Below are 24,322 nucleotides of genomic sequence, written 5' to 3' on the forward strand. Positions count from 1 at the left end.
GAAAACTTTTTGTTTCATTCATATATTAGAATGCTATGTAGTTGGTAAAGATACTGTAGAAAAAAACATTTAATGGAAAGATGTTCATTACACGTTAAATGAAAAATGGTTACATAAAAATATTTTTTGGTAAATAAATATAAATATACGCACAATAGGTACACAGAAGATATTGGAAGACTATAAACCTAAATGTCGACTTAATTATTCTACAAGATGTGTTACCTTTGTAATTTAAATAATTTTGTGTCTTATGTGTCTAGAAGTTTGGAGGATACCAACCATATTCTATTTCTTGATCTCGACTGGGTTTAACGCTGGCCTTTGCTTTAAATTATTTGTTAAAGTGTACATTTAATAAAGTTTCCTCCATGATTGTTACATTTCAGTTTTAAAAGTGCTTAATAAGATGCACGTATTTATTTTTCAATATCTTAGACATAGTCCCGCGTCCCGAGAACAGTGAGTATTCCAGAATGTCGGAGCAAAGTTGACACTCGACTGCAAACCACGGTCGGTTTACGCTTCCGGGCGTCGTGGACTTTCAGCCCCAGCAGGCATTGCGACCAGTGCACAGGAACTACGGAGTCTGCGAGCCGGGCCGGGCCCCCACGGTCCTTTCCCTCCCAGAAGCCCGCGGGCGGTTCGGAACGCCGTCTGTATCATGGCCGCGGGAGCCGGGACGGCGGGCCCCGCTTCCGGCCCGGGCGTCGTGCGTGACCCGGCGGCGTCACAGTCGAGGAAGCGGCCCGGTCGGGAGGGCGGGGAGGGTGCGCGGCGATCGAACGCGATGGCGGGAGGAGGCGGGAGCAGCGACGGCAGCGGGCGGGCGGCAAGACGGCGGGAGTCCCGCAGCGGCGGGCGGGCTCGGCGGGGACGGCATGATCCCGGGCTGGGGGGCGCCGCGGAGCGGGGCCCGGGGGAGGCACGACTGGAGGAGGCTGTGAACCGCTGGGTGCTCAAGTTCTACTTCTACGAGGCGCTGCGGGCCTTTCGAAGTAGCCGGTACGGGGACTTCAGGCAGATCCGGGACATCATGCAGGGTGAGGGCCGGGCCGCGGGAAGGACGCTCGGGCGCCTGGGAAGGGGAATCTCTGGGGCCCGGGTGTCGGGGCTGGGGTAGTCGCCGAACCAACGATGTCTTCTTTCCCAGCTTTGCTTGTCAGGCCCTTGGGGAAGGAGCATACTGTGTCCCGGCTGTTGCGGGTTATGCAGTGTCTATCGCGCATTGAAGAAGGGGAAAATTTAGGTATGGTCATTTTTTGCGTTCTTCTCTGGGCTTGTTTAGAGTTATGGTGTTATAAAATTTACCTCCAGAACTTACGGACTCGGGGTTAAGGTGCACTACTATGTTTTGATCACGGTGCTGAATTAATCTCTGGCTCTAGTTTTCTCCAGTTGAGATTCCCTTGCTTGCCTTTTTTTCTTTCTTTCTTTTCTTTTTTTTTTTTTTTTTTTTTGCCTCCCACCTGTTTCTTGCTCACCCCAACTTTGCTTCTATCTGAAGTTAGTTATGTTAAGATGGCCATCTCTTCCCCCATAGTAGATTGTTTTTCAGAGTATTGAGCACATTTTTGTTCTGAATTGAACTTGACAGCTGCTAAGCAAAACGGTCTTCAGTTTCTGGCGGCTTGTATCTGAGGAGGATACATGTATCCTGAAATTTGAGATGCAAATCCATGTGTTTTAAAAAATAACTTTTTACCTGTCTTGAAAATTAAGTCATTTAAAATTCTTTTATTTGAATTTGGATACTTAATATGTTCGTTAGCCTGTAGCAAGTATGTCAGTAATTAAATGCAAATCTTAACTATATTTGCATTTCTTTGCCATAAATATATGTATTTTTGGACATAACTTAAGATAGCTTAAAGTAAAAACTGTTCTTTGTTGTAGACTGTTCCTTTGATATGGAGGCTGAACTCACACCATTGGAATCAGCTATCAATGTGTTGGAGATGATTAAAACGGAATTTACACTGACAGAGGCAGTGGTCGAATCCAGTAGAAAACTGGTCAAGGAGGCTGTAAGGCTCTATTTTTCTTTCTTTTTTCTTTTAACAAGAATCAAAGGTTTTTGAGGATACAATACTTATCTTTTTGTGTGGGGTAGAGAAAAATGGATGAAGAGAGTGAATGAACACACACACACACACCCCATTGATATTACCTCTTCAGGTGACCCCTTCTCAGCCCAGACTTGGAAAAAACCATTAATGGTAGGTGTTCAGCTTTTGTGATTTTGGCAGTCTTCCTTGTGGCTCTGGCAGGAGGGGTCACAGTACACAGGAAATGGGCTGATATTGAAGACTGATATTTTGGAGGTTATTACACACCATTTAGAATCGTGGAAGGGCTAGAAGCAACTGGTCTAGGGTTTAGTCGCCCTTGTTTATAATAAACCAAGGAGAAAAGCTGGGACCTTGGGAAATGTGAGACTGATTTTGAGCTATTTTGTGCAACTGTATTCAGGTAGAGAGGGTTAGGGAACATTTGAATAGACAATCAGAGCTGCTGGGATAATCAGCCAGTTAGAAGAACAGTCATGGTAGAAGGCTGGCAGAAGTAGTGTTTTTGACAAGAAAAAAACTAGTGGAGCGTCCAAGAGTTTGGGACTATAACTGTCATGGCTCAGGTAGCTTCAAGTAGTAGATTTATTTTTATTTAAAACATAGAAGTGGTCATGGGAACCAGTCAGAAAAAGCTATTCTCCAGTAATGACGGATTAGGGGTATGGATGCAGATGCAGAGGTGGGGGTTAAGCTCGGCATTGCCTTGCTGGTGGAAAGTAAGAAAACTGATAAGAAAAGAGGACCCTCTAAAGAGGCAAGAACAAAGCCTTGCTTAGCAATGAAGACTTTCTGTCCCTTGGCTGTGTACTGAGTACTGAAGTACCCTTTAAAAAACAACTAGTGTGAGGTGCAGATACTTTACTTACCTAGTTAAAGACCTTGGCAGGAACTACCTTTGGTCTTGCAGAGAATGTTGAAGTAATTCCAATTCCAAGGAGGAATAATTCCAAGAATAGATTTTTAGTACAGGTAGGTCAGGTTTGTGTTGGAGAGAAAATGCTAGAAATGGCATTAGCAAGAGTAGTTAAGGATCTTTTGAATGCGAAAAATGGCACCAGTTCACAGTAATTCGTGTAGTAACTCCTGTTAAGTAACTAGCTGATTCAGAAATGCCACTCCTTCAGAATACAAGGTTTGTAGATTTGTCTTCTGGCCCCTCTTTTGGAAGAGTCATTGTGGGCTTTCATCTTCCAGCTAGCTGTACATTTATTATTTATTATTTAGGCTCATAGAGCTCTTGTTTGGGGGGTTCATTCAGAAAATTCTATTCACAAATCTAAATTCCCTTGAAACAGTCAACCATTTTCTTACATTGGTTCCTTTCTGCTTTTCCATTTTCCACAACGTACCAGATCTCATTATACTTGCTGTATTACTATTACTACTGTGTAACAAATTACCCCCAAATTTAGCAGCTTAAAACAATAAATATTATCTCTCAGTTTCCAAGAGTCAGGAATCTGGTAGTGGTTTAGCTGAGGGTTTCTGGCTCGAGATCTCTCATGAGATTATAATTAAGGTGGATACTAGGGTTGAAGTCATGTCAATACTCAACCAGTGCTGAAAGATCTGCTTCCGCCCTCATTCACATAGTTGTTAGCAGGACTCACTTTCTCGGTGGCCACTGGCTAGAGATTCCAGCTCCTTGCCTCCCTGTAGAGCTGCTTACAGCATGATAGCTTGCCCTAGAGCAAGTGATTCAGGAGAACAAGAACAGGAGTCGCAGTCTTTTATAACAATCTCAGAAGTAACGTATCATCACTCGCAGCATATGCTCTTGGTCATACAGATTAACCCAGCTCTGGAGTAGTGTGTGGAATGGGACTCTGCAGGAGGTGGGGACCATTGGAGGCCATCTTAGAGGCTGGCTACCAAAATTACTTTGCTCTCCTAGTTATTAAGTGATACTATGTTACTTGTCTCTTCAATTCATTATTTTTCTCATTTCTCATTTAGAGTCATAAAACCGTTAATGGTCATCTTTGGGAAAATACCTTGGGATGCCTAGGCTCAGTAAGGCTTTTGGATGCATTTTAAGCTTTGTAAAGTGTCACATCAATTTATTTAAAAGTATATTAGATTTTTTAAGTTTATCAAATGAGTTGTAGAACTTCTCAACTTATGATCTGAGGATCTCTGCAGGTCTTAGGGATCCTGTCACAGGTCAAAGCAATTTTCATAACAGTGCCGAAACATTGACTTTTTTCAGTACGTTGACATTTGTTTGCACTGATGGTGTAGAAGCAATGATGGGTACAACTGCTGGTGTGTTAGCATGACAAAGACAGTGGTAAATTGTAATAGCAGTCATTGAATTCTTCATTGCCATATGCTTGGAGTTTCAAAAAAAGCCAGTTTCAATTAAATGTCTTTGAAGAAGCAGTTAAAAATTTTTATAAAATCTAGACCCTTGAACAGACAGACATCTTTTCACTGTCTTGTCTGACAGAATAGGAAATTTGCCTGAAGCATTTCTGCTGCATTTGTGTGACTGTTTGAGCTGCATGCTGATCTAGCTGCTGTTTTAAATGGAACACCATTTTTGCTTGAAAGAACTGAGAAACGTTGGTTATTCAGATGTGAGTATTTGGCAGTAATGGTCTTGAGAAAGAGCTAATGAACTTACCACTTCAAGGAAAACAATTGACAGTATTTATTACTGGAGATAACATTCAAGCTTTCAAGTTAAAATTAGTGCTTTGGAAAACTTGTATTCATATGTCTGATAGCATTCCAGTTCTTCAACTTTTCTGATAAGATTTATGGTGGTATTAACAACTGTGACTTTAAAAATATTTTTAATGTGTCAACATTTGGCAAACCCACATTGACTCTGTGAACCAATATTTTCCAGATGATCATTTCATTCTATCACAAAATCATTCATGGGTAAAAGATCCATTTAAAGTATTAGATAGACTAACACATTTTCATGTAACAGATTATGAAAAGTTCACTTGCCGAAGTTTGGTGTAGAGTCTAAGAAGAATATCCACAATTTTTTGAAAGGGCTATTGAAATACTCCTTCCTTTCGCAACTTCATATCTATGTGAAGCTAGGTTTTTAAAAAGAGACTTCAGCCAAAACAACATATCACAACAATGAATGCAGAAGCAGATATGAGAATCCATTTTTCTTCTATTAAACCAGATATTGAGATTTTCAAAAATGTAATAGAATGGTACCTTCTCATTAAACTTTTATCTTAGGAAATATAGTAATTTTTCATAAAGATGTTATTTATGTTAACCTGTAATGAGTTTGTTACTTTTTAATTAATAAATATTTTTAAATTTTCTCAGTTTTATATTTCTAATATGGTGAATATCAACAGATATAACTTACATAAACAAAAGCTCTTTGGGATCCTCATTAACATTTAAGAGTATAAAGGAATCCCAAGACCAAAAAGTGTGAGAACTGCTTCTGTAAACTATTAATGATACTGAGACTGCATTGGTTTTCTCTTCTTAACTAAAAGATTCCTCAGTTAAGATTTCTGTGGAGAACGGAAGAATAACATGTATGGCATGTTCTTGGGGGAAGCGTTTATTTGTTGCTTTTTGCTGTGCATCTTCAGTAACAGCACCTTGATTTTCTTTGGAGGCTATAACCCACTTGGGTGGGGGGGCTTGAACTTCAGACACACTCTCTTAGAATTTTAATTCTCGAAACAAAAAGCTTTGTCAAAGTTTTTGAGCATTCCTGCATCCCATAACAGCCTGGTTTCTTTCTGAGTTTGCTTCTTTAGCCTTAGTCACTTCTGTGAGTTTGGTTTTCTCTTTGCATTTTCTGTCATTTCCCCCAGCATAAATCTATCTCATCTCTGTTGAAAATCTGCTTGGAATTTCCTTTTTGTTTAAGTTAGCAAGAACCATTGCTATTGCTTGTACCCCAAGAACCTTAACAGATAAAGAGAGAAGAAATTACACTTATTTCTGAACACTCTCAAGTGGAAAAGCAATGGTTCATCTCTTAAAAAAAAAAAACCCTCACAGTAAATTAATACATAGTTTTTAAAAATAAGCCTATAGCACACTTTGGAGGCAGACTTTTAGATCTTGAAAGAATTCACATTTCCTTTCTTGTTTCACAAAATAAATATAATAGGACCTTTGCCTCAGTTCTGGGATAGATTAAGCATAGTCTCTTCTGTTTCCCTTAATGCTACAAGTATAAGTCCTGGACAGAGTGCGTGGAGCAGCTATCTAAGGACTCAGAAATGTAAATGGTAGGGGGAGAGAAAAATGGCGTAGATAATAGAGGCTCTGTTCATCCCTCTGGTGACAAATCAAAGTTGTGATGGAAACAAGGAGCAGCAGCAAGGAAAAATCACCTGGGATCTAGATAAACAAGCCATACAATTGCGGAGAAATCCAAGAAAGCACCCTGCAACAGCAGAAAGTAGGATGGGGTGAGGACGCAGGGCTGCCTGGTCCCGAGCGGCTGAGTGAGAAGCGGCAGAGGCAGATGCCTCAGAAAGGGGCCACGTCCGCAAGCGGATTTTCACGGGGATGCACCTGCTCGCTCTGAGCACCAGTGCCCATTCGGCCGCACATGGGGCACCAGGGACTTACAGGGAGACATCGTCGGAATGAGGGCTGAGGCAAGATTCGTTCAGTACAGAAGTGCCGGCAGTATCCATTGGTCCCTGTTGAGCCCTCCCCTCTACCAGTGCGCCGGACACAGCACCACCATAGCTGTTATGTCATCAAACTGGATAACAGGTCACTCTGCCCAGAGGATTCCTTGAAACCATGCTTCCCCCAACTCGGGCCCCTACCTAAGCCATATCCAGGTATATCCTCAGCAAGTCAGGTACTCTTTGCTGAGACTCACACTGATAGAGACAGCTGGCCTTGGTTTCTGATGTGGCCTTTTGAGGCAACTATAAGCGCAGCATCTGTGGATTGCTTGCTGAATCTTAACAGGTGGCCCCAGAGGAGTAGAGGCCTGGGCTAAATTTGGCCAGCAGCTGAACCCCTCTCAGGACTGTGCCACTGGACACCTACTTCACAAATCTACACTAATAAGACTTGGAAACTTAGGAGCTTTGCTTAGTATATAGAAACACACGGAAAGACAGCCAAATTGGGAAGACAAAGAAGCAGAACCCGTATGACAGAATAGAACAGAGATCCAGGTATAATGGAGTCAAGTAATCTAACAAATGCAGAGTTCAAAACATTAGCTATAAAGATGCTCAATGAACTTTTGAGAAGTGTGGAGAACTCCAACAAAGAGATAAAAATGGAAATGGAAATTATAAAAGGGAACCAGTCTGAAATGGAGAACACATTATCTGAGATGAGAAGTATATTAAATGGAATAAAGAAAGTGAGTAAAGAAGAGGATCAAATGCCCTATCTAGAGGACAGGAAAGCCAATCAAGACGCTTAACCACAATGGCAAGAAAAAAGATGCCAAGACTATAAAAATAATTTAAGGAGAATAAGGGACACTATTAAGGCTCCAAATAGTTGTCTGATCAGCATAACAGAAGAAAATCAAGATGATGAATAGCTGTTTGAAGATAAAATGATGCAGAACTTCCCTAACTTGGTGAAGGAAATGGACATAAAACCCCAGGAAGCTCAGAGAATTCCAAAAAATCAGGGATCCAAAGAGGCCCACACCTAGACACATCATAATTAAAATGCCAAAGGTTAAATACAAAGAAAATATTAAAAGCAGCAAGAGAAAAAAATAATTACTTATAAGAGGACACCCATAAGACTGGCAGCTTATTTCTCAAAAGAAACTATGCAGGACAGAAGGGCTTAGCAAAAAATATTAGACAGGATGATGACCCAGGATATACAACCAAGAGTAATTTATCCAGCAAAGCTATGATTTAGAGTTGAAGGACAGATAAACAGCTTCCCAGATAAAAATAAGCTAAAGGAATTTATCACCACTAAGCCAATATTACAGGAAATGTTGGAGGGACTTCTTTAAGAAGAAAAAACATGTATCAAAAACAGGAATAAAGAATGGTAACAACTACATTCCTATCAATCAGTACCTTAAGTGGAAAAGAATTAAGTGTTCCAACCAACAGAGTGGCTGAAAAGATAAAACAAGACCCCAGCATATGAAAAGGATGGAAAAAGATATTGCTTTGATGGACCTAGAAAGTATTTAAGTCAGAAAAAGATAAACACTATATGATTTCACTTATATGCGGAATCTAAGAAATAAAAAGAACAAACTAATCAAAAACACTCACAAATACAGTGGACAGTTTGGTGACGGACACAGGGAGGGGGTTCGGGAGGCTGGGAGAATGGATGAAGGGTTAAAGAAGTACAAATTAGTAGTTCATGGATGGTCATGGGAATGGAGAGCACAGCATAAGGAATGCAATTAGCATTAATACATTGGCTAGGAGGAGGGTCAGGGAAGGGAGGGAGTAATGGGGGTATCATTTTACTCACTATATAGATGACTAACCAATGTACTAAATACTTGAAACTAATTAAAATTTTAAAAAATGAAGAAAAATAAATAAATGTAAATGGTAGTAAGCAGATGGGAAGACCAGAATTTGAAGGTCCGCCAAACCGGTGATGAGTAGCTTACCATTTTTTCCCTCTTCAGTATCGCCTGGCCTGGGCTTGAAGGCTCCTGAAACCTGGAAGTGCACTCCACACGTGAACAGAAATAACTACAAGAGAGGTTCTCTGTGGTCTGAAGTGCAGGAAAGAAATCTCAGGGCCAGAGAGAGTGGGAGAAATTCCAGTTTGATTTTTTTCTTTTCTCCCTTCTCTTTTGCCCCAGCACCCAAACAGTACTGCCTTGGTGGCAGCAGGGCAGGCATCTGAAATCGAAGGGAGAGGACCCTTTTCTCTTAAGCAGTGGAGCTGTGATCACTGGAAGTTGGAACAGATTCCATTGCCTTTTTTACTGTCTACCCTGCCGCTTAGCTCTGGATGCAGATCCAGTTAGTATGGCAGAGTGCGGAACCTAAAGCTTAGGAATGCAAGGCTGGTTCGATATTTGAAAATCAATGTAATCCACCCCATCTAAAGGAAAAACTATATGATCATATCAGTTGATGCCAGAAAGCATCTGACAGAATTCAATATTAGTTCATGAGAAAAACAAACAAAAAAACACTCGGCAACTAGGAATCAAAGGGAATTTCCTCACCTGATAAAAGGAATCTACAAAAAACCTACATACAGCTAAGCTCATACTTAATGGTGGAAGATAAATGCTTTGCCCTTAAGATCCAAAACAAGGCAAGAATCCTTTTTCACCACTTACATTCTACATCATATTGGAAGACCTAGCTAATGAGTAAGTCAAAAAAGAAATAAAAAGCAAGAGATTAGAAAGGAAGGAATAAAATTGTCCTTATTTACAGATGACATGATCACCTATATAGAAAATCCCACAGACTATTTTTTTAAAAGAAGTTATATTAAATAGTTGAGCAAGATAGCAGTATACAAGATCAACACACAAAAATCAATCATATTTCCATATAATAGTAGTGACCATGTGAAATAAAATTACCAAAACAGTGCTATTTGTAATATAGCAGCCCCCCGCCCTTATCTGTGGGGGATACATTCAGGACTCCCAGGAGGTGCCGGAAACCACAGATAGTACCAATCCTATATATACTTTTTCCTATACATACACCTATGGCATCTTCTAATTGCCAACATCACTTGTTTGTGCTTTGGAGCCTTGTTAGGTAAAATAAGGGTTACTCAAATGCAAGCAATGTAATATTCCCCAACAGTCTCTCTTATATGCAGAAGGCAAATAAGCACATAAAAAGTGACTACTAAGTGACTAACAAGCAGGTACAACATGGATATGCCAAGACAAAGGAATGATTCACGTCCCAGGAGGGATAAAGCAGGGTGGCCTGGGATTTCATCATGCTACTCAGAACTGCGCAATTTAAAACAAATTTTTTATTTCTGGAATTTTCCAAAGAATATTTTCAGACTGCAGTTTACTGTAGGTAACTGAAACTGCAGAAAACCGAAGTGGATAATTGGACTACTGGAGCTCCAAAAAGACAAATACTTAGGTATAAGTCTAGCAAAACGTGCAGGATCTGCATGTGGAAAAATCAAAATGCTGATGAAAGAAATCAAGACCTAATAAATGGAAATACTATATTCATGAATTAAAAGACTTAATATATAATTAATGTCATTTTTCTCCAACTGACCTATAGATATAATTCCAATCTCAGTAGGATTTTCTGTAGATACAGACTGATTCTAAAATACACATGGTGAGGCAGAGGAACTAAACATTTTGTAAAGAACAAAACTGGAGGACTTACTGCCCATGAGTCCAAGTACTCAGGTGACCACAGACATATAGACTAGTAGAACAGAAGAGTGCAGAAATAGAACCACACAAATATGGCTAATCGACTTTTGACAAAAATCCGAAGGCAATTCAAGGGAAAAAGGATGGTCTTCAACAAATGGTATTGAAACAACTGGATGCTTATATGCAAAAAGGAACCTTGGAAAACTCATAAAAAAATTCATTCAAAATGGATCATAATCTAAATGTAAAATGTAAAGCTATAAAACTTTTAGAAATAAACATAAAAGAAAATCTTCATGTCTTGGACTTAGGCAAAAAGTTGTTAGATATGATGCTAAAAGTATGACCTATAAGAGAAAAAACTGATAAACTGGACAATCAAAATTTAAAACTTGTATTCTGAGAAAAATACTGTTAAGAGAATAAGACAAGCTATAGGACAGCATATTTGCAAATTTTATATCTGACAAAGGACTCGTATCCTATATATAGAACTCTCAAAAGGAAACAACCCTATTTTAAAATGGGCAAAAGACTCACCAAAGAAAATATGCAGTAGGCAAATAAGCACATAAAAAAAGATGCTCAACATTATTTAGTTAATAGGGAAATACAAATTAAAACCACAATGAATACTAGGACGTACCTAGTAGAATGGCTAAACTTAAAAAAATATGAACATTAAGAAGTGCTAGTGAGGGTGTGGAGCAACAGGAACTCTCATACATTGCTGATAGGAAGGCAAAATGGTGAAACCACTGAGGAAAACAGTGTGGTTATTTCTTAGGACATTAAACATATTTTCCATATGACCCAGCAATCCCCTTCTCAGTATTTATCTTAGAGAAATGCTATGTTTACATCAAAACCTATACAAGAATGTTTTAGCATCACTATTTATAATCACCAAAAATAACAGACAACTCAGACGTCCTTCAGTGGATGAAGGGATAAACTGTAGTAGATCCATACAATCTGATATACTGCTCAGCAATAAGAAAGGAACTATAGATAATGTAACAGCTACTGATAGTGCCCCTCTCAACGGCATTATACTGAGGGGAAGAAGCCATTTAAAGGGCCACACCCTTTAAAAAATAAGCCCTACATAATGTATGATTCCATTTATATGACATTCTTGATGAGCCAAAACAAAAGATCAGTGGTTGCCAGGGGTTAGAGATGGGGCAAGGGGTGGTGTCTACAGTAGGGCAGGCAGCACAAGGGAGGTTTGTGTATCTTTGGTTTTTGTATCCTCATTGTGTTGGTTACAGGGGTCAATACATGTGTTAGAACAGTACACTCCCTCGAAAGAAAAAAAAAATAACAATATTACTGTATACAAAGTAAATAAAATTTAAAAACAATACGACCTAAATGATTTATAACAGGTAAAACCTTTCATATGCAAGAAATTAAGTATAGTCTTAGTATAATTTTCTGCTGAAAATGATGTGAAAATGGTCATCTGATTAAATTGAAAGACTGTACCTTCGCTGGGCAACAAGAACTTATGGTTGTGCCTGCTGTTCCAGAGCATTTGACACCAGTCCCCCCCACCCCCATTGGGCTGCACTCAGCATGTTGATACCATCAGCAGAGATTAGTACTTGCTATTCCTCCTCTTGGTGTTTCTACAATTGAAAATATCTCTGAACCAGTTTTCCAACGCCCCCCCCCTTTTATATGTGCACTTATGTGTCTGACACCTCTCTTGAGACTGAACATAAGGTAGCTACTCTATCCTGATAACTTGAAATGCTCCCATTTTTCTCTTGGCTTTTCTAATTTTTAAAAGAAGTCTTGTTTTTTAAATATCCTTTTAAATTTTCAATTAGTTATTTTTCCCTCTCCATATATTCTCTTGGAGTTTCTTTACCAAAAGACTTTTTTTTTCCTCTGTGGCTGATATGACTTTCTCATCCTACCTGGAACTTTCTGTCCTCTTACTTTGCCTGCCTCTGATTGGTTTGTCTCAGTAATTCCCTGCACACTTTAACTGGAGTTGCCAGCTGGGGCTTATGGTACTGAGAGGTTGTGTTGATTCTCCTACAGAACTGGCCTCAGGCCTTTTCTGAATGGAACTAGCAGAACTCCGTGGTCAGCAAATCACCTCCCTGCCCACCCCCAGTATGTCCTCCCTGCCCCCAAGTATATTCTCCCCTCTACCTCCCCCATCCCCATTACATCAAAGTTTTTGCATCCAAAAAGAACAACTGATTGTTCTGGGGACCTGGAATGACTCCTGTCCATTTTGCCTTTCCTTAGAAGATCCTATGCAAACTGGGCAAATGGTCTGTATTTCAGGGGATCAGATTTTGCTGTATCAGCCATCTTTTAAAAATCTACTACCTTCTACACTGAAAGAGCTTACAGTTATTCATAACGCTTGAACAATAATTGTTAGTTTTTAAGTACAAGAATTTGATAGAATGTGAAAAAGTTCTTGGGTATACAAGACTCAGTTTTACTTTTTAGTAAGGTGTATTTTGATATTTGACATTCTTATTTCATGTCATTATTACAACAGTTTAAAAAAAGTTTTTCCCCCTTTCGTAGGCCGTCATTATTTGTATCAAAAACAAAGAATTTGAAAAGGCTTCAAAAATTTTGAAAAAACATATGTCCAAGGACCCCACAACTCAGGTAAATTTCATGTTTTTGCTCCTATGACTTAAATCCATTTCATGTGCGTGTGTGAAAACAGGAAAAGGGTTTTTTCTCAGGAATGTGAGCTAAATAGTTGTCTTTAAATATTCATCACCTTTAGCATGTTATCTTTTATATCCAGGCTTTTGTCAAATTTTTTTGTTTTTATTAGACAAATATACCTAAGTCATTTACTTGCCCATTTATGTCTGGTTTGTGACAGAACTTTATTTAAAGTTATCAAACTATCGAGTTTTGTTTATACTTCTAAGTTCACTTACATAAATGCTGATCCTGCAGACTTGAGAATTTGCCTTTATAAGGACTTAACTCCTCTATTTTCTGGTGTCAAAAGCCCTGTTGGTACCTTGTTCTTGTTTTATTTTCTTTAGAAATCTAAATTTTAGTTTTTGAAAAGGTAACATATACATAATAGAAAATTCAAAAAGCTTAACAAAAGAGGTTAGTGAAAATTCTCCCATCTCACTCAGCCATCTCTTCAGAGGCAGCCTGTGCTTTGTTTGTTTTCTTTTATCTTTTCAAGATACCCTGTTTATGCAAGTGAGTCATTGTGCATGTGTATGTACATAAAGACATACACATTATACCCATTCTTCCTGTTCTTCTCATACATATATATGAGCATATTCTACACACTAATTTGAGCATTCTTGTAAATTGCTTCTTTCACTTATATAGCTTGGGGATCATTCTGTATTAGCATGTAAAAAGTTTCATTCTTTTTGGTTTTTTTTTTTTCCATGTTTTGTTCTTTGCAACTTTAAAAATCTTTATGTAAATGTACGGAAGTACTTTAGATCCTAAGTTTTTTTCTTTTCTAATAGCTGCATGGTAACCCATTGTGGCCGATCCACAATTTATTGACCCATTCTTTGTGGGGGGCTGCCCTTCTGATATGTGTACTAGTGATTTGCATTGACAGTGTTGTGAAAGTTCTCATAGTACTGTCTCAACCCATCATTATTGAATTTTTATTGGAGTTCTCCTTTCTGATGTTGCAAATATTTTTTTGTGTGTGTAGAAACTGAGAAATGATCTCCTGAACATTATCCGTGAAAAGAATGTGACCCACCCTGTTATCCAGAACTTTTCCTACGAGACCTTCCAACAGAAGATGCTGCGCTTCCTGGAGAGTCACCTGGATGATGCAGAGCCCTACCTCCTCACAGTGAGCCTTGGCCTGCTCTTCCCATAACCATGATACGGCCTTGAGAATGTGCAGGCAATTGGAAAAAGGACAGTTCTTTTTAGAAGTTACAGAGTAAATGTGTGGGAAAGACTGAATTGTATGCACTATTTTCCTTAATTAAATATCTTAAATTTATAGAAGCAGAGATCCCAGCAGAGGCAAACAGAACATAGTTGGTCTCCATCGCCTCCTATTTTTACCTCCTCTACATGTGATTAATCTGTTGTTAAAAGAGGAGAACATTCACTTAGAGCAGCTGATGGTGGAGCACAGAGGAGATGAAATTTGAGTTAAGTTTGGGAGGAAGAGTGGTTTGATAGATGTGGTATGATGGAGTTAACAGGAAGAAGGGATAACTGGAGACTAGATATATGTTAAGGCAAAAGAGGCCAAATGAAGACATTCAATTAGATCAAAGATTTAAGCATAAAGAATGGAAGCAATGAGGCTCAAGACAGTATATAAAAGAAATAGAGCCCCATCTGCCTTAGAAGGTAGACTGTGATAAGAGTAAACAGTAGAGATTTTTCTTTTAACCAAAATTTTGAGTGTTGAAAATATAGCTCATAACAATAGATGTTCAAGGCCTATATTAGGATAGTGTCTATGATCCTAGCAGTCATCTGTCCAATGGCAAATTATTTGTAAAGCAGATAGTTTGGAATAATCAGGGAGCGAGGGTTAGAATACTTGAGTTTGGCCTAGGATCCTTTCTTTTCTTTGTATTCCAGGTAATGGAAAATAAGCTGCCCCTGTTTCTGTGTGAGGATAGAACTCACAGCTCTTAAGACATCACTCAACACAGATACATAAACCTGAAATGGAATATGCTGGACTGACTGGAAATGTGTAAAACTTCAGTCAGAGGGAGACATACAAACAATTGGAGTTAGAGCAAGATTGGCCTAATTAGAGCTTTATGTGCTATAAGTAAGGATTTTCAAAGAGTTGCTAAAAGGCAAAACATATTTGTGGAAATGTAGTCATAAAAAAATCTATACACAGATTCAAAGATATTAATATAAACCATGTTATCCTAAGTTTGAAAAAAAAAGTTTGACTTTTGTACATGACCCCAAAGGTTTATTTAGAATTCAGAAACTAGATTAAGAATGAGATTGGAAAGATGGAAGAAGAGATACAAAGTAAAATCACATGTTTAAAGAATTCTTGCAGTGTCAAGATGGTTAGCACTACTCAAATCATGTTCTTGAGGTCATTCTTATAAGTCCGCTCCTTTTGTCCTTCTCTAGTTTATGCCTAGATTGGATTTGTAAGTAAACATGTTTGCATACTGAATATAGAGAATTAATGAAATTCTGTGGCTTCCTCTCCTAATGACACCCTCTCCTTCCTAGATGGCCAAAAAAGCTTTGAAATCTGAGTCTGCTGCCTCAACAACAGTGAAGGAAGATAAACAGCCAGCACCAGAGCCTGTGGAAAAGCCACCCAGAGAACCTGCAAGGTGAGAGGGATGCCCTCTTGTGATCCTGGGTTAAATACTGGATTGGTCTGTTGGAAACAGTCTTCTCCGTAGACCAGGATCTCTTAGTTTCTCCTGGTGACTTGAGCTCCTAACATGTCACTGGGTTACTGTTATGAGGCACTGTGGGAGTTACTGAACACACCGTGGGAAAATGAGAGTTCTGAAGTTGCGATGCCAGATCCCTGACAGAAGCTCCTGACTGGCTAGTCCTCCAAGTTTCTTTCCTCGCCCATATCTACTCAATACTTCCTTGCTGATACCTGATCTCTTAATATAGTGTTCAGACTTGTGAATCAGATTCCCAGGACCAATTGCCAAAGCAGGGATCACAAGTTTAGATGCCTGTGGGGGCCTGGTAGGAAACGTAAAGGAGCGAGGTCTAGGATAATTGAGAGCCTGGCACTGAACCAGAGAAGGTATGTTTTTCAGCTTTGTGCTATTGTTGCTACATGAGAATGCCCAAACTTCAGTTCACATGTTTGTGTGGGATATCCAAAAAATTTTTTTGAGCTTTCCGAGTTCTTGAATGTTGTTAGTTATTCAAGTTTCAAAAGCACTTGCGTAGGCTAGGGCAATAAGACTTATCTGCTAGCTGGGTGTGGCAAGCCTATGAGACGCCAGTTTGCCTTCCCCTCAACTGTTTTTACCTAAAGCATACTGGCTACTCCAAATGACAGATGAATTGCACTTTATTTTAAGAAAGCAGTTTCTTGTTCTAAGACTGGCACGCTGCTTATGCTGAGAATTTTCAAGATCCCATTCACAAGTGTATTATAGGAGAAAAGGGGCAAAATAGAGACCAGTCTTTTCACTCCTGTCACATGAGGGTTGGACTGGGACAGCTGGAAGAAGAGTTTAGACTTCAAGGTGAAATTGCTGGGTTATCAGTAGGTTTTCCAGATGGACTTGTGGTGAGTTTTTAGGCACTATGCAGAATTCTTACTTAATGGAGCATTGCTTTAGTCCATGCAAACTAAATGGGTTAGATTGCACATGGGCTAAAGAGGTCCCTGGAGGGAGTGTCATTGGCCCTAGTTCCTTTAGGTTCTCGGATTTGCAGTTTAAACTCCAGAGTTTTAACTTAAATAGAAGCTTGTGTAAAGGTTGTATAAGCAACCTTTCTTTTTCAAACAAAGAGGACTTGAGTCCTCTAATTTGAAGCTTCACACTTTGAAAATGTGGCTGTTCGGATGAGCATCACCAGTAATGAAACTGATCTTTGTGTTTGCCTTATTCACAGACAGCTACAGAATACACCGACCACCATTGGAATTATGACTCTGAAAGCAGCTTTCAAGACTCTGTCTGGTTCACAAGATTCTGAGGCAGCCTTCTCAAAACTGGACCAGAAAGATCTGGTACTTCCTAAACAAGCACCCCCTCCATCACCAGCCCTCAAAAACAAGAGACCAAGAAAAGATGAAAATGCAAGTTCAGCCCCTGCTGAGGGGGAGGGTGGCTCCGAACTGCAGCCCAAGAACAAGCGCATGACAATAAGCAGATTGGTTCTGGAGGAGGACAGCCAGAGTACTGAGGCGAGCCCAGGCCTCGACTCCTCCCAGGAGGTCGTTCCAGTGCCACCGTCCAAGCCTGCCATTCTCAACCAACCCCTCCCTGCGGAGAAGAATCCCAAGTATGAAGACCTTCTTTGTAGCAGTTTGGGGGCTAGTTGGTGGGCCTGGTTGGGCCTAGTATTGCTTCCATGAATGAAGTAACTTTCAACTAAGTTCTTCACCACCAAAGCTTGCTCAGACTGCTAGAATGTGACTTGGGAGTGGAGAGTGGTGACATACATAGCCATCCCTGCCAGTTCTGAAGCCTCACACGTGGGCTTCCAGGCATTGCACTAGGGCATGAGTAAGGATGGAAGGGTTTTGGAGCCTCCTATTCATCGCTGCTTTCGTTTTTTAGCAGACTTCTCAGTGCATGACTCCTAAATATTTGTTAAAAGAAATTTGTTTGAATTGGGCCATGTTACACTTTGATCCTTAAGAGATTTATGAATATTTCTAGTTTTGCACCTTCTGTGACATTTAAGACTTGGCAAACTCAGTAAATATTTACTAATCGCTCACTTCCTGCTAGGTTCTGTGGGGCAGTGGTTAGAATGCTTTCATTTTGCTCTCCCGTCATGGCCCCTGACCTGGCTTTTGAGTTTTGCTACCCCTGGTGCCGGCTTGTGGACCCTTCCCTCCAGGCAAACTGATGAGCTTGCTCTCTCTGGAACATGCTGTGTTTGTTTTCCACTGTAGTCTTGCTCCCTGTCATCCCCCATGGCTTGACTATCATCTCTCCATCATTGCTTGTCAGAATCCCACCCGTACCTCAAGGGGAAGAGAAGCTAACATTGGTTAAGTACTTTCCATGGGCCAAGCACTTTATTACCATACTGAGTCTCTTCAGTCCTCACTCTGCGAGTGGCATACTAGCCCCATTTTTTAGAGGCAAATTCAGAAAAGTTAACTTGCCCGAAGTGATACAGCTGAAAAGTGGCAACGTTTGGCTTTGGGATTTTTAATCCAGGTCTGTCTTGGCACAAATGCCTGTACCCTGTACACCACTTACACCAGGCTGCCTCTTAAAAATTTTGCCTCTTTTATGAATCTCCCCTGGTCATCCTGCTATAAGTGATCACCTCTCTGGTCTCCCAAGGCCCTTGCCATCTTTTACCACTGCTCTCTGTCGTAGTTGTTTGGGGACCTCTGCTCTGGCAGCATGAGCTAGGTGCCAAGGGGCTTGGTCATCTGATAAGTGACCCATACTCAGGCACAAATCTGCACCATTATCTGCATTTGGAAGTGAGTGAGTCACTGACTGGGCAAGCAGATGCCGCTCAACACACTTTTATTCTTGTTTGATACATGAGCTCCTTTACTCCTCACAGAAATCCTGTGAAGTGTAGGTTTTGCTCCCTGAACAGATGAGGAAACTGGACAGAGTATGATTACAGTGGTTTTATAAATGGGAGGATTTGTGAAAGTTTCAGACATAGCCACCTCTCACGTGTCAAGGGTATAAAGTATGACGGATACTCTGAAGCAGAGGTTGGCACACTATGGCCCCTAAGCCTGGTATGCCTGCCTGCTGCTTGTTTTTGTAAATAAAGTTTTATTGGAACACAGCCACACCCATCTATGTATTGTCTGTGGCTGTATTGTCTGTAGCTACTTTTGATGCTACATTGAGTTGAGTAGTTGCAACAGAGACAGGAAGGCCTAAAGCCGAAGATCCTATTTGGCCCTTTACAGAAAAAAGGGATCCTGTGACCCTGGCTGTAAAGAAAGTGCCTGTGAGGGGCCTGGGAGCTCCAGGGAAGAAGAGCTGACCCTGCTCAGCAGAGTCGGTGGAGCAAGCCTTGAAGAGGGACAAATGTTGAGCTGGCCTTGAAGAATGACTAGGAAGTCATCAAGCTTATTGGGGGTTGGAGGTCCTAGGCAGTGGGAACCCCTGACATAAAGGCATGAGAAAGCCTGGTATGCTCTGAAAAATGTCATGTAGTCTGGCAAGAGAAAACAGTGCACAGAGAGGATGAAGAGAGAAAAGTCTGGATGGATAAAGGGGCCAGAACTTGAGTTCCTATTATATTCTACAGGACAGAGGTTCTTGAACTGGGCTTCATATCAAAATTACCTGTAGAATGCTGAGGAAAAAAAAAATGCTCAGGTTCCTAACTACTGAATTAGAAGGGGCAGGGGAATGCTCTGTAATCTGCTTTTCTAAGTATGCCCCAAATCTAATTCAACTAATCTTTAGGCCCTAATGAGACACCACTGAGGGCTTTTGAACAGGTGCTGAGGGAATGGAGAGGAGAGTGGCTGGACTTGGCTGCCAAATGAGCAGTTGAGTCCTGGGGGAGGCTGGACCAGGGCAAGTCGGAGGGGAAGGCAAGATTAGGATGCTAGGATGCACCACCTGGAGGGCAGGCCACAACTTACTAGAGTTTTATATCCTCCACAGCACTTGGCACAGAACAAGGGCTTACTAGATATTTATTAAGCAAAGAAAATGATTTTGGTTCTTGCAATTTAAGGGGTCATACAGAAAACTCTAAAAGGCCAGCAATGGGTTAAGATGTTGGGCTTTGTGGACCACTTGTGTCTCTGTTGCATTACCCTTTGATATGTAAAAATCATTCGTAGTCCAAGGGCTATTCAAAAACCAGCAACCACAGGCTGTAGTTTGCTTACCCCTCTAGACCACTGCTTCTCAAATTCTAAGTTCACCTGTGAGGAGCATAAGCACCAAGAAGTGACCTCCCTTGCCTGGGTTCACACAGCCAGTAACAGTTAAGATGAGGACCCAGATCTCAGCCCCTTCCACAATATGAGAAATTAGGAAGTACCAAAGCATTTGTTCACATAATAAATGCCGAGTTCAGAGGAACAGGAGGTTACCAAACCAATCTGCAAAGTCTGCAGGAAGAGCAAACAGCTACCTGAGTGAAAATAATGGACCCAGAAGTAAAAATCAATTTTATCCCAGCACTCAAATATGTGGATAGAAAACTTAAACCTACTTTTATTTATTCGTAGTAATCGACACTGCTAATACCCTGAGAAGGAAAAACATCCTTCACTTTGTCTCCAGCAAATTATTCTTAGAAAAAACGTTTTGGAGGATATAATCCAACTTAAATACAAAGGAAATAGTGCAACCAATTAGGTAATTTCATAGTAAACTCATGGAACTCAAGATATTTTTTTCAAGTCTGCAGTCACTAAGCAAATTGCTTTTATTACTCATTTATGAAATACCTAGACCTTAAAAATAAATATTTTGAGGGGGACAGTGATGTTTTCAGTGCTGAGTTTGAGGGGTGGTCCTGCAGCCTGGGGGATGAAGATGTGCAGAGACCTGGCCAGGTCAGGATTTGGGAGTTGTGTGTAGGTAAATCTTGAATGTGGTCACAGCAAAACATGGAGGAATACAGGACTGCGAGTGAGCCAAGGGCAGAATATAGAATGATCCAGGATGAATTTGTTTTACACCCTGTCCTCTCTCTCCTCAGAGTACCCAAAGGCAAGTGGAACAGCTCTAATGGGGTTGAAGAAAAAGAGACTTGGGTGGAAGAGGATGAACTGTTTCACGTTCAGGGTAAGCTAGGAGATCCTCCTTGGTCTCTTCCTTGACACTTGCTGAAGTGTAGATGCATGTTACTGTCACATTAACGTTCCATAAACTGTCTCCTAACTCGAAATAGTAATACGCTTCTCATCGTGGTTCATGAGGAGGCAGTTTTATGTCCTTTTTCATTAAACAACAGACTATTAAGGCAGCACTTTATGGAAAATTCCTGGTTCTCTTTTAATAAGTCCTATATTTAATTGTAGTTGATATTCTTCCTAAAGTCTTATAATTAGAAAAAGTAGTGGTTAATTCTTGTTTAAGTAAAAATTCTCTTACCAATTTCTACATGTTTTTTCCTAAAGATGAAAAACTACTTTTCCATAATTAATACTAAACTTCATAGCATTTGCATCAGAATTTCTACTGCACATTTTACATTCTAATGGAAATATCTAAGTGTTAAACCTTAGTTTTTGAGATTCTAAGCATTTTTATAACAGAATAGTAATCCATTGTCAGTCTCATAGGTTTTGTCCTTAAAAAGTACCTTAGAGACAAAAACGTAGTTGGCAAGATCAAGATCACAGGAAAAAGGGGAGAAGTAACAAAAAATCAATAAAAGTGGCATTAAATATTTAAAAACAGGATATAAAAGTTCTAGAAAACATCCATGTCCAATGCAGTCCAGATCTGTCAGCTTTAGAAATCTGCCTCCATTATAGTATGAAATACTTCACAATTTAGACATAAATAATCTGCTCCCAAGCCACCTTCCTCCACTGTTTAGGAAGCACTATTGGGACAGGGCCTCTGTGAAGGCAGACACTCTAGCAAGGTTCATGTTTATGCAACTTTGTCTTTTCCTGCACCTTTTTAACTGCCTCTTATTGGCTTGAAATGGCATATCTTTTATACTTGTATGCCCTCCTGTAGCCCTCTGGCCCTTTATAAAATTATTGTGGTCTCATGTTTTTTTGAGGCTTCATCTATCTCTTTCCGTATGGTTAGAGGTGGGAACTTGAGCAGATCTCCTATGGTCTGTTGGAGTGGGAAGCAGTATTTATCATCCCATTCTTTTGTTTAAGGAATTGAACCTAACTCTACTTACATAAAAGGACAAGGGATCTGAAAGTGCGGGCATGAAACAGTAAAACTGTTATATATGCTTGGGTTTTAAATACCACAGTCCCTCGGTAATTTTAGAAAATATCATTTTTACTAAATAGCCCAAAATCCATCATTGACCAACATTTATTGAATGCTTTTTTGCAAAGTATTCGGTTTATACAGATTTTCATGGGCTGAAATTATTAGTATCTTGCAAACAAAAGACAAAAACATTATCCTTTAGTGATGTCCTTCCTTTTCTCAAAGTTGGTGAAGTTTGAATCAAGTTTTCCCTTTAGGGACATTATATGTCTTCTGGTGTTTTATACAGAGAAAGGTGAATTCTGAAATGTCTACTTTTAATGTTTTCCAGCAGCATCAGATGAAGAGAGTACAAGTGTAACCAAAAAACAGGTAATTTAAAATTCTTTTCTCTGATCTATCCTGCTTGTAGGGGTAGCGCAGAGGTAAAATAAGTACCCACATTTCATAGACTACCCACGCACCTGATAAAAAAAAAATTTTTTTTTGCGTTTTTTTGATAACCCAAACTAAGTTAAAGTAATAACAGCAGGTCCTCGAATAACAAATAACGTCCTTTCATTCAATGTCTTTGTTATAATGTTGATTAGATGCACTTAACTCTTGTTTATATCAGTTAGCCTATGGTAAAATTGGTTTCATTATACATTGTTTCACTTAACAAGTCACAGAACCAATCAATGATGTCACCTGAGAACTTAACTGTAGTTATTCTCCAGAGGAAAAATCTAGGACAGAAACCTGACACATCTTCCTGACCATGAACACACACGTTTAAAGTCTGAATACAGACATGATTATTAGTTGAAGATGAAATGGCAGAACATTGAAAATTATTAAATGTCCAAATCCACAGTGTTAACTTATTGTCTATATTGTGTTTTAAAAATGTAAATTCTTCTTTTGGGTTCAGAGTATTCTCCTAGGATCTTGAGTTTACCGCTATACTATATGAAAATGTGAATAAGTGGAGAGACAGGTTGTGATAAATCTTTTGGTTTTCTTTTGCAGAAATGGACTGTAGAAGAAAGTGAGTGGGTCAAGGCTGGAGTGCAGAAATTCGGGGAAGGAAATTGGGTTGCCATTTCTAAAAATTACCCATTTGTTAACCGAACAGCTGTGATGATTAAGGATCGCTGGAGGACCATGAAAAGACTTGGCATGAACTGAAACAAGATTTCATTTCCACAGAATTCACAGGAGCACGGTTCCTAATAATAGCCCCTCATAGTCTGCTCTGGGCTGGGATGAAAATTTTAGGCATCCTCCTTTGACGTGGGGGAGGTACCAGTTCTACTTCATCGCTCTTGGATATCATGGAGCTGAGAAGCAAAGCCAAGTCCGCCTCATGTACTTGGCAGAGATGACAGGCAGATAGCTTGTACAGTGCCAGAATATCATTAGTATTTCCCTTCTTTAGTGGTTTGCTTGAATTCAAATCCCCATAATCAGTAGGACCTTCTCCTAGGAAACGGTGGAGTTGGTTAGGAGCCACTGATGACTCCATGACCTGTTAAAACCAGCAATGTGAGTATTATTTGGAGTGAACTTGTTCCAGGGAAAGCTTTGGCCTTTCAATGCAAATGCAAGGGAACTTCGTCTGTCATGAGCCCAGGTTGAGACCAGTCCTGGTGGAATCAGGGTCCCTGTAAAAACTCTTTATCCTGTTACGACGTCAGCACCGAGACCTGACTGCCTTGGCATTTGCTCTTAATATTTGCTGGGCTATGTAGGCAGGTTTAACCTCCACTTCTCATGTGGTTGAACCAGTGTGTTTTTTGGTGATTGTAGATAAACTTAGTCCATCCCTCCCCACCATTCTTTCTTCCCAGTTCCCTTCCTTATGCTGGACTTTTAAAGCTTAAATCCTGGTTGAATATAAATGCCTAATTCCATTCTTTGTGAAAAGGTTGCTTCCGATTCTCTAATTGTGCTGTGTTAGTGTCTTGCACTGGAATTCAACATCTCCCTCTCCTTTTGTACTGTGTTGTGCTTGCTGTCCCTCTTGGACATCCTAAAGACTGTCTTTTTAGCAAAAAAAAAACAAAACAAAAAAAAAATTTCAGTAAAGTGTTTTCTGTAATCTTTTTTTAAAATAGAACTAATTATTGTCCATAACTTGTAGCATTCTTCATTAAAGTCTTGCTTCTCTCAAATTTAAGTAGCTGTTTAATTGCAGCACAGTGTGTATGAACAGATGGAGGTAGCAAAATGTTAAACAAGCTTTGCTGAACCACTGTGACTATGTTAAAAAGCTGATGTCAAACTGTATTGGATGTTCTAATCCATGAAAGCCATGTTAAACAGAGATGTGAAAGATTCCTCTTAATTTGTCCATTTCCTCATATAACATACACTTCTAGGGCCAAAAGAATTTTCCCTTT

General features: G+C 39.8%; 1 protein-coding gene across 2 annotated transcripts; it reads left to right on the forward strand.

Annotated features, from left to right (window-relative positions):
• Positions 1–607: 607 nt before the first annotated feature.
• Positions 608–24,259, forward strand: TERF2 (telomeric repeat binding factor 2). Of its 2 annotated transcripts, none has more exons than XM_036231433.1 (10): positions 608–1,043; positions 1,154–1,249; positions 1,897–2,027; positions 12,937–13,023; positions 14,069–14,215; positions 15,595–15,701; positions 16,963–17,355; positions 20,731–20,816; positions 22,273–22,310; positions 22,950–24,259. In XM_036231433.1, the coding sequence occupies exons 1-10, from the start codon at positions 665–667 to the stop codon at positions 23,106–23,108; spliced, it is 1,623 nt and encodes a 540-aa protein (XP_036087326.1). In that variant the 5' UTR covers positions 608–664; the 3' UTR covers positions 23,109–24,259. The 2 variants fall into 2 exon arrangements, with proteins under 2 accessions (XP_036087326.1, XP_016020269.1); XM_016164783.2 differs by having other exon boundaries at positions 609–1,043; positions 22,270–22,310.
• Positions 24,260–24,322: the final 63 nt, after the last annotated feature.

Source organism: Rousettus aegyptiacus, unplaced genomic scaffold, assembly GCF_014176215.1.
Source record: "Rousettus aegyptiacus isolate mRouAeg1 unplaced genomic scaffold, mRouAeg1.p scaffold_m13_p_14, whole genome shotgun sequence".
NCBI classification, from domain to species: Eukaryota; Metazoa; Chordata; class Mammalia; order Chiroptera; family Pteropodidae; genus Rousettus; species Rousettus aegyptiacus.

Coding starts and splice junctions, on each gene's coding strand:
- TERF2 (XM_016164783.2), top strand. CDS start 665: ATGGCCGCGGGAGCCGGGACGGCGGGCCCCGCTTCCGGCCCGGGCGTC. Junction 1,044..1,153: donor GATCCGGGACATCATGCAGG/GTGAGGGCCGGG, acceptor CTTCTTTCCCAG/CTTTGCTTGTCAGGCCCTTG. Junction 15,702..16,962: donor CCACCCAGAGAACCTGCAAG/GTGAGAGGGATG, acceptor CCTTATTCACAG/ACAGCTACAGAATACACCGA.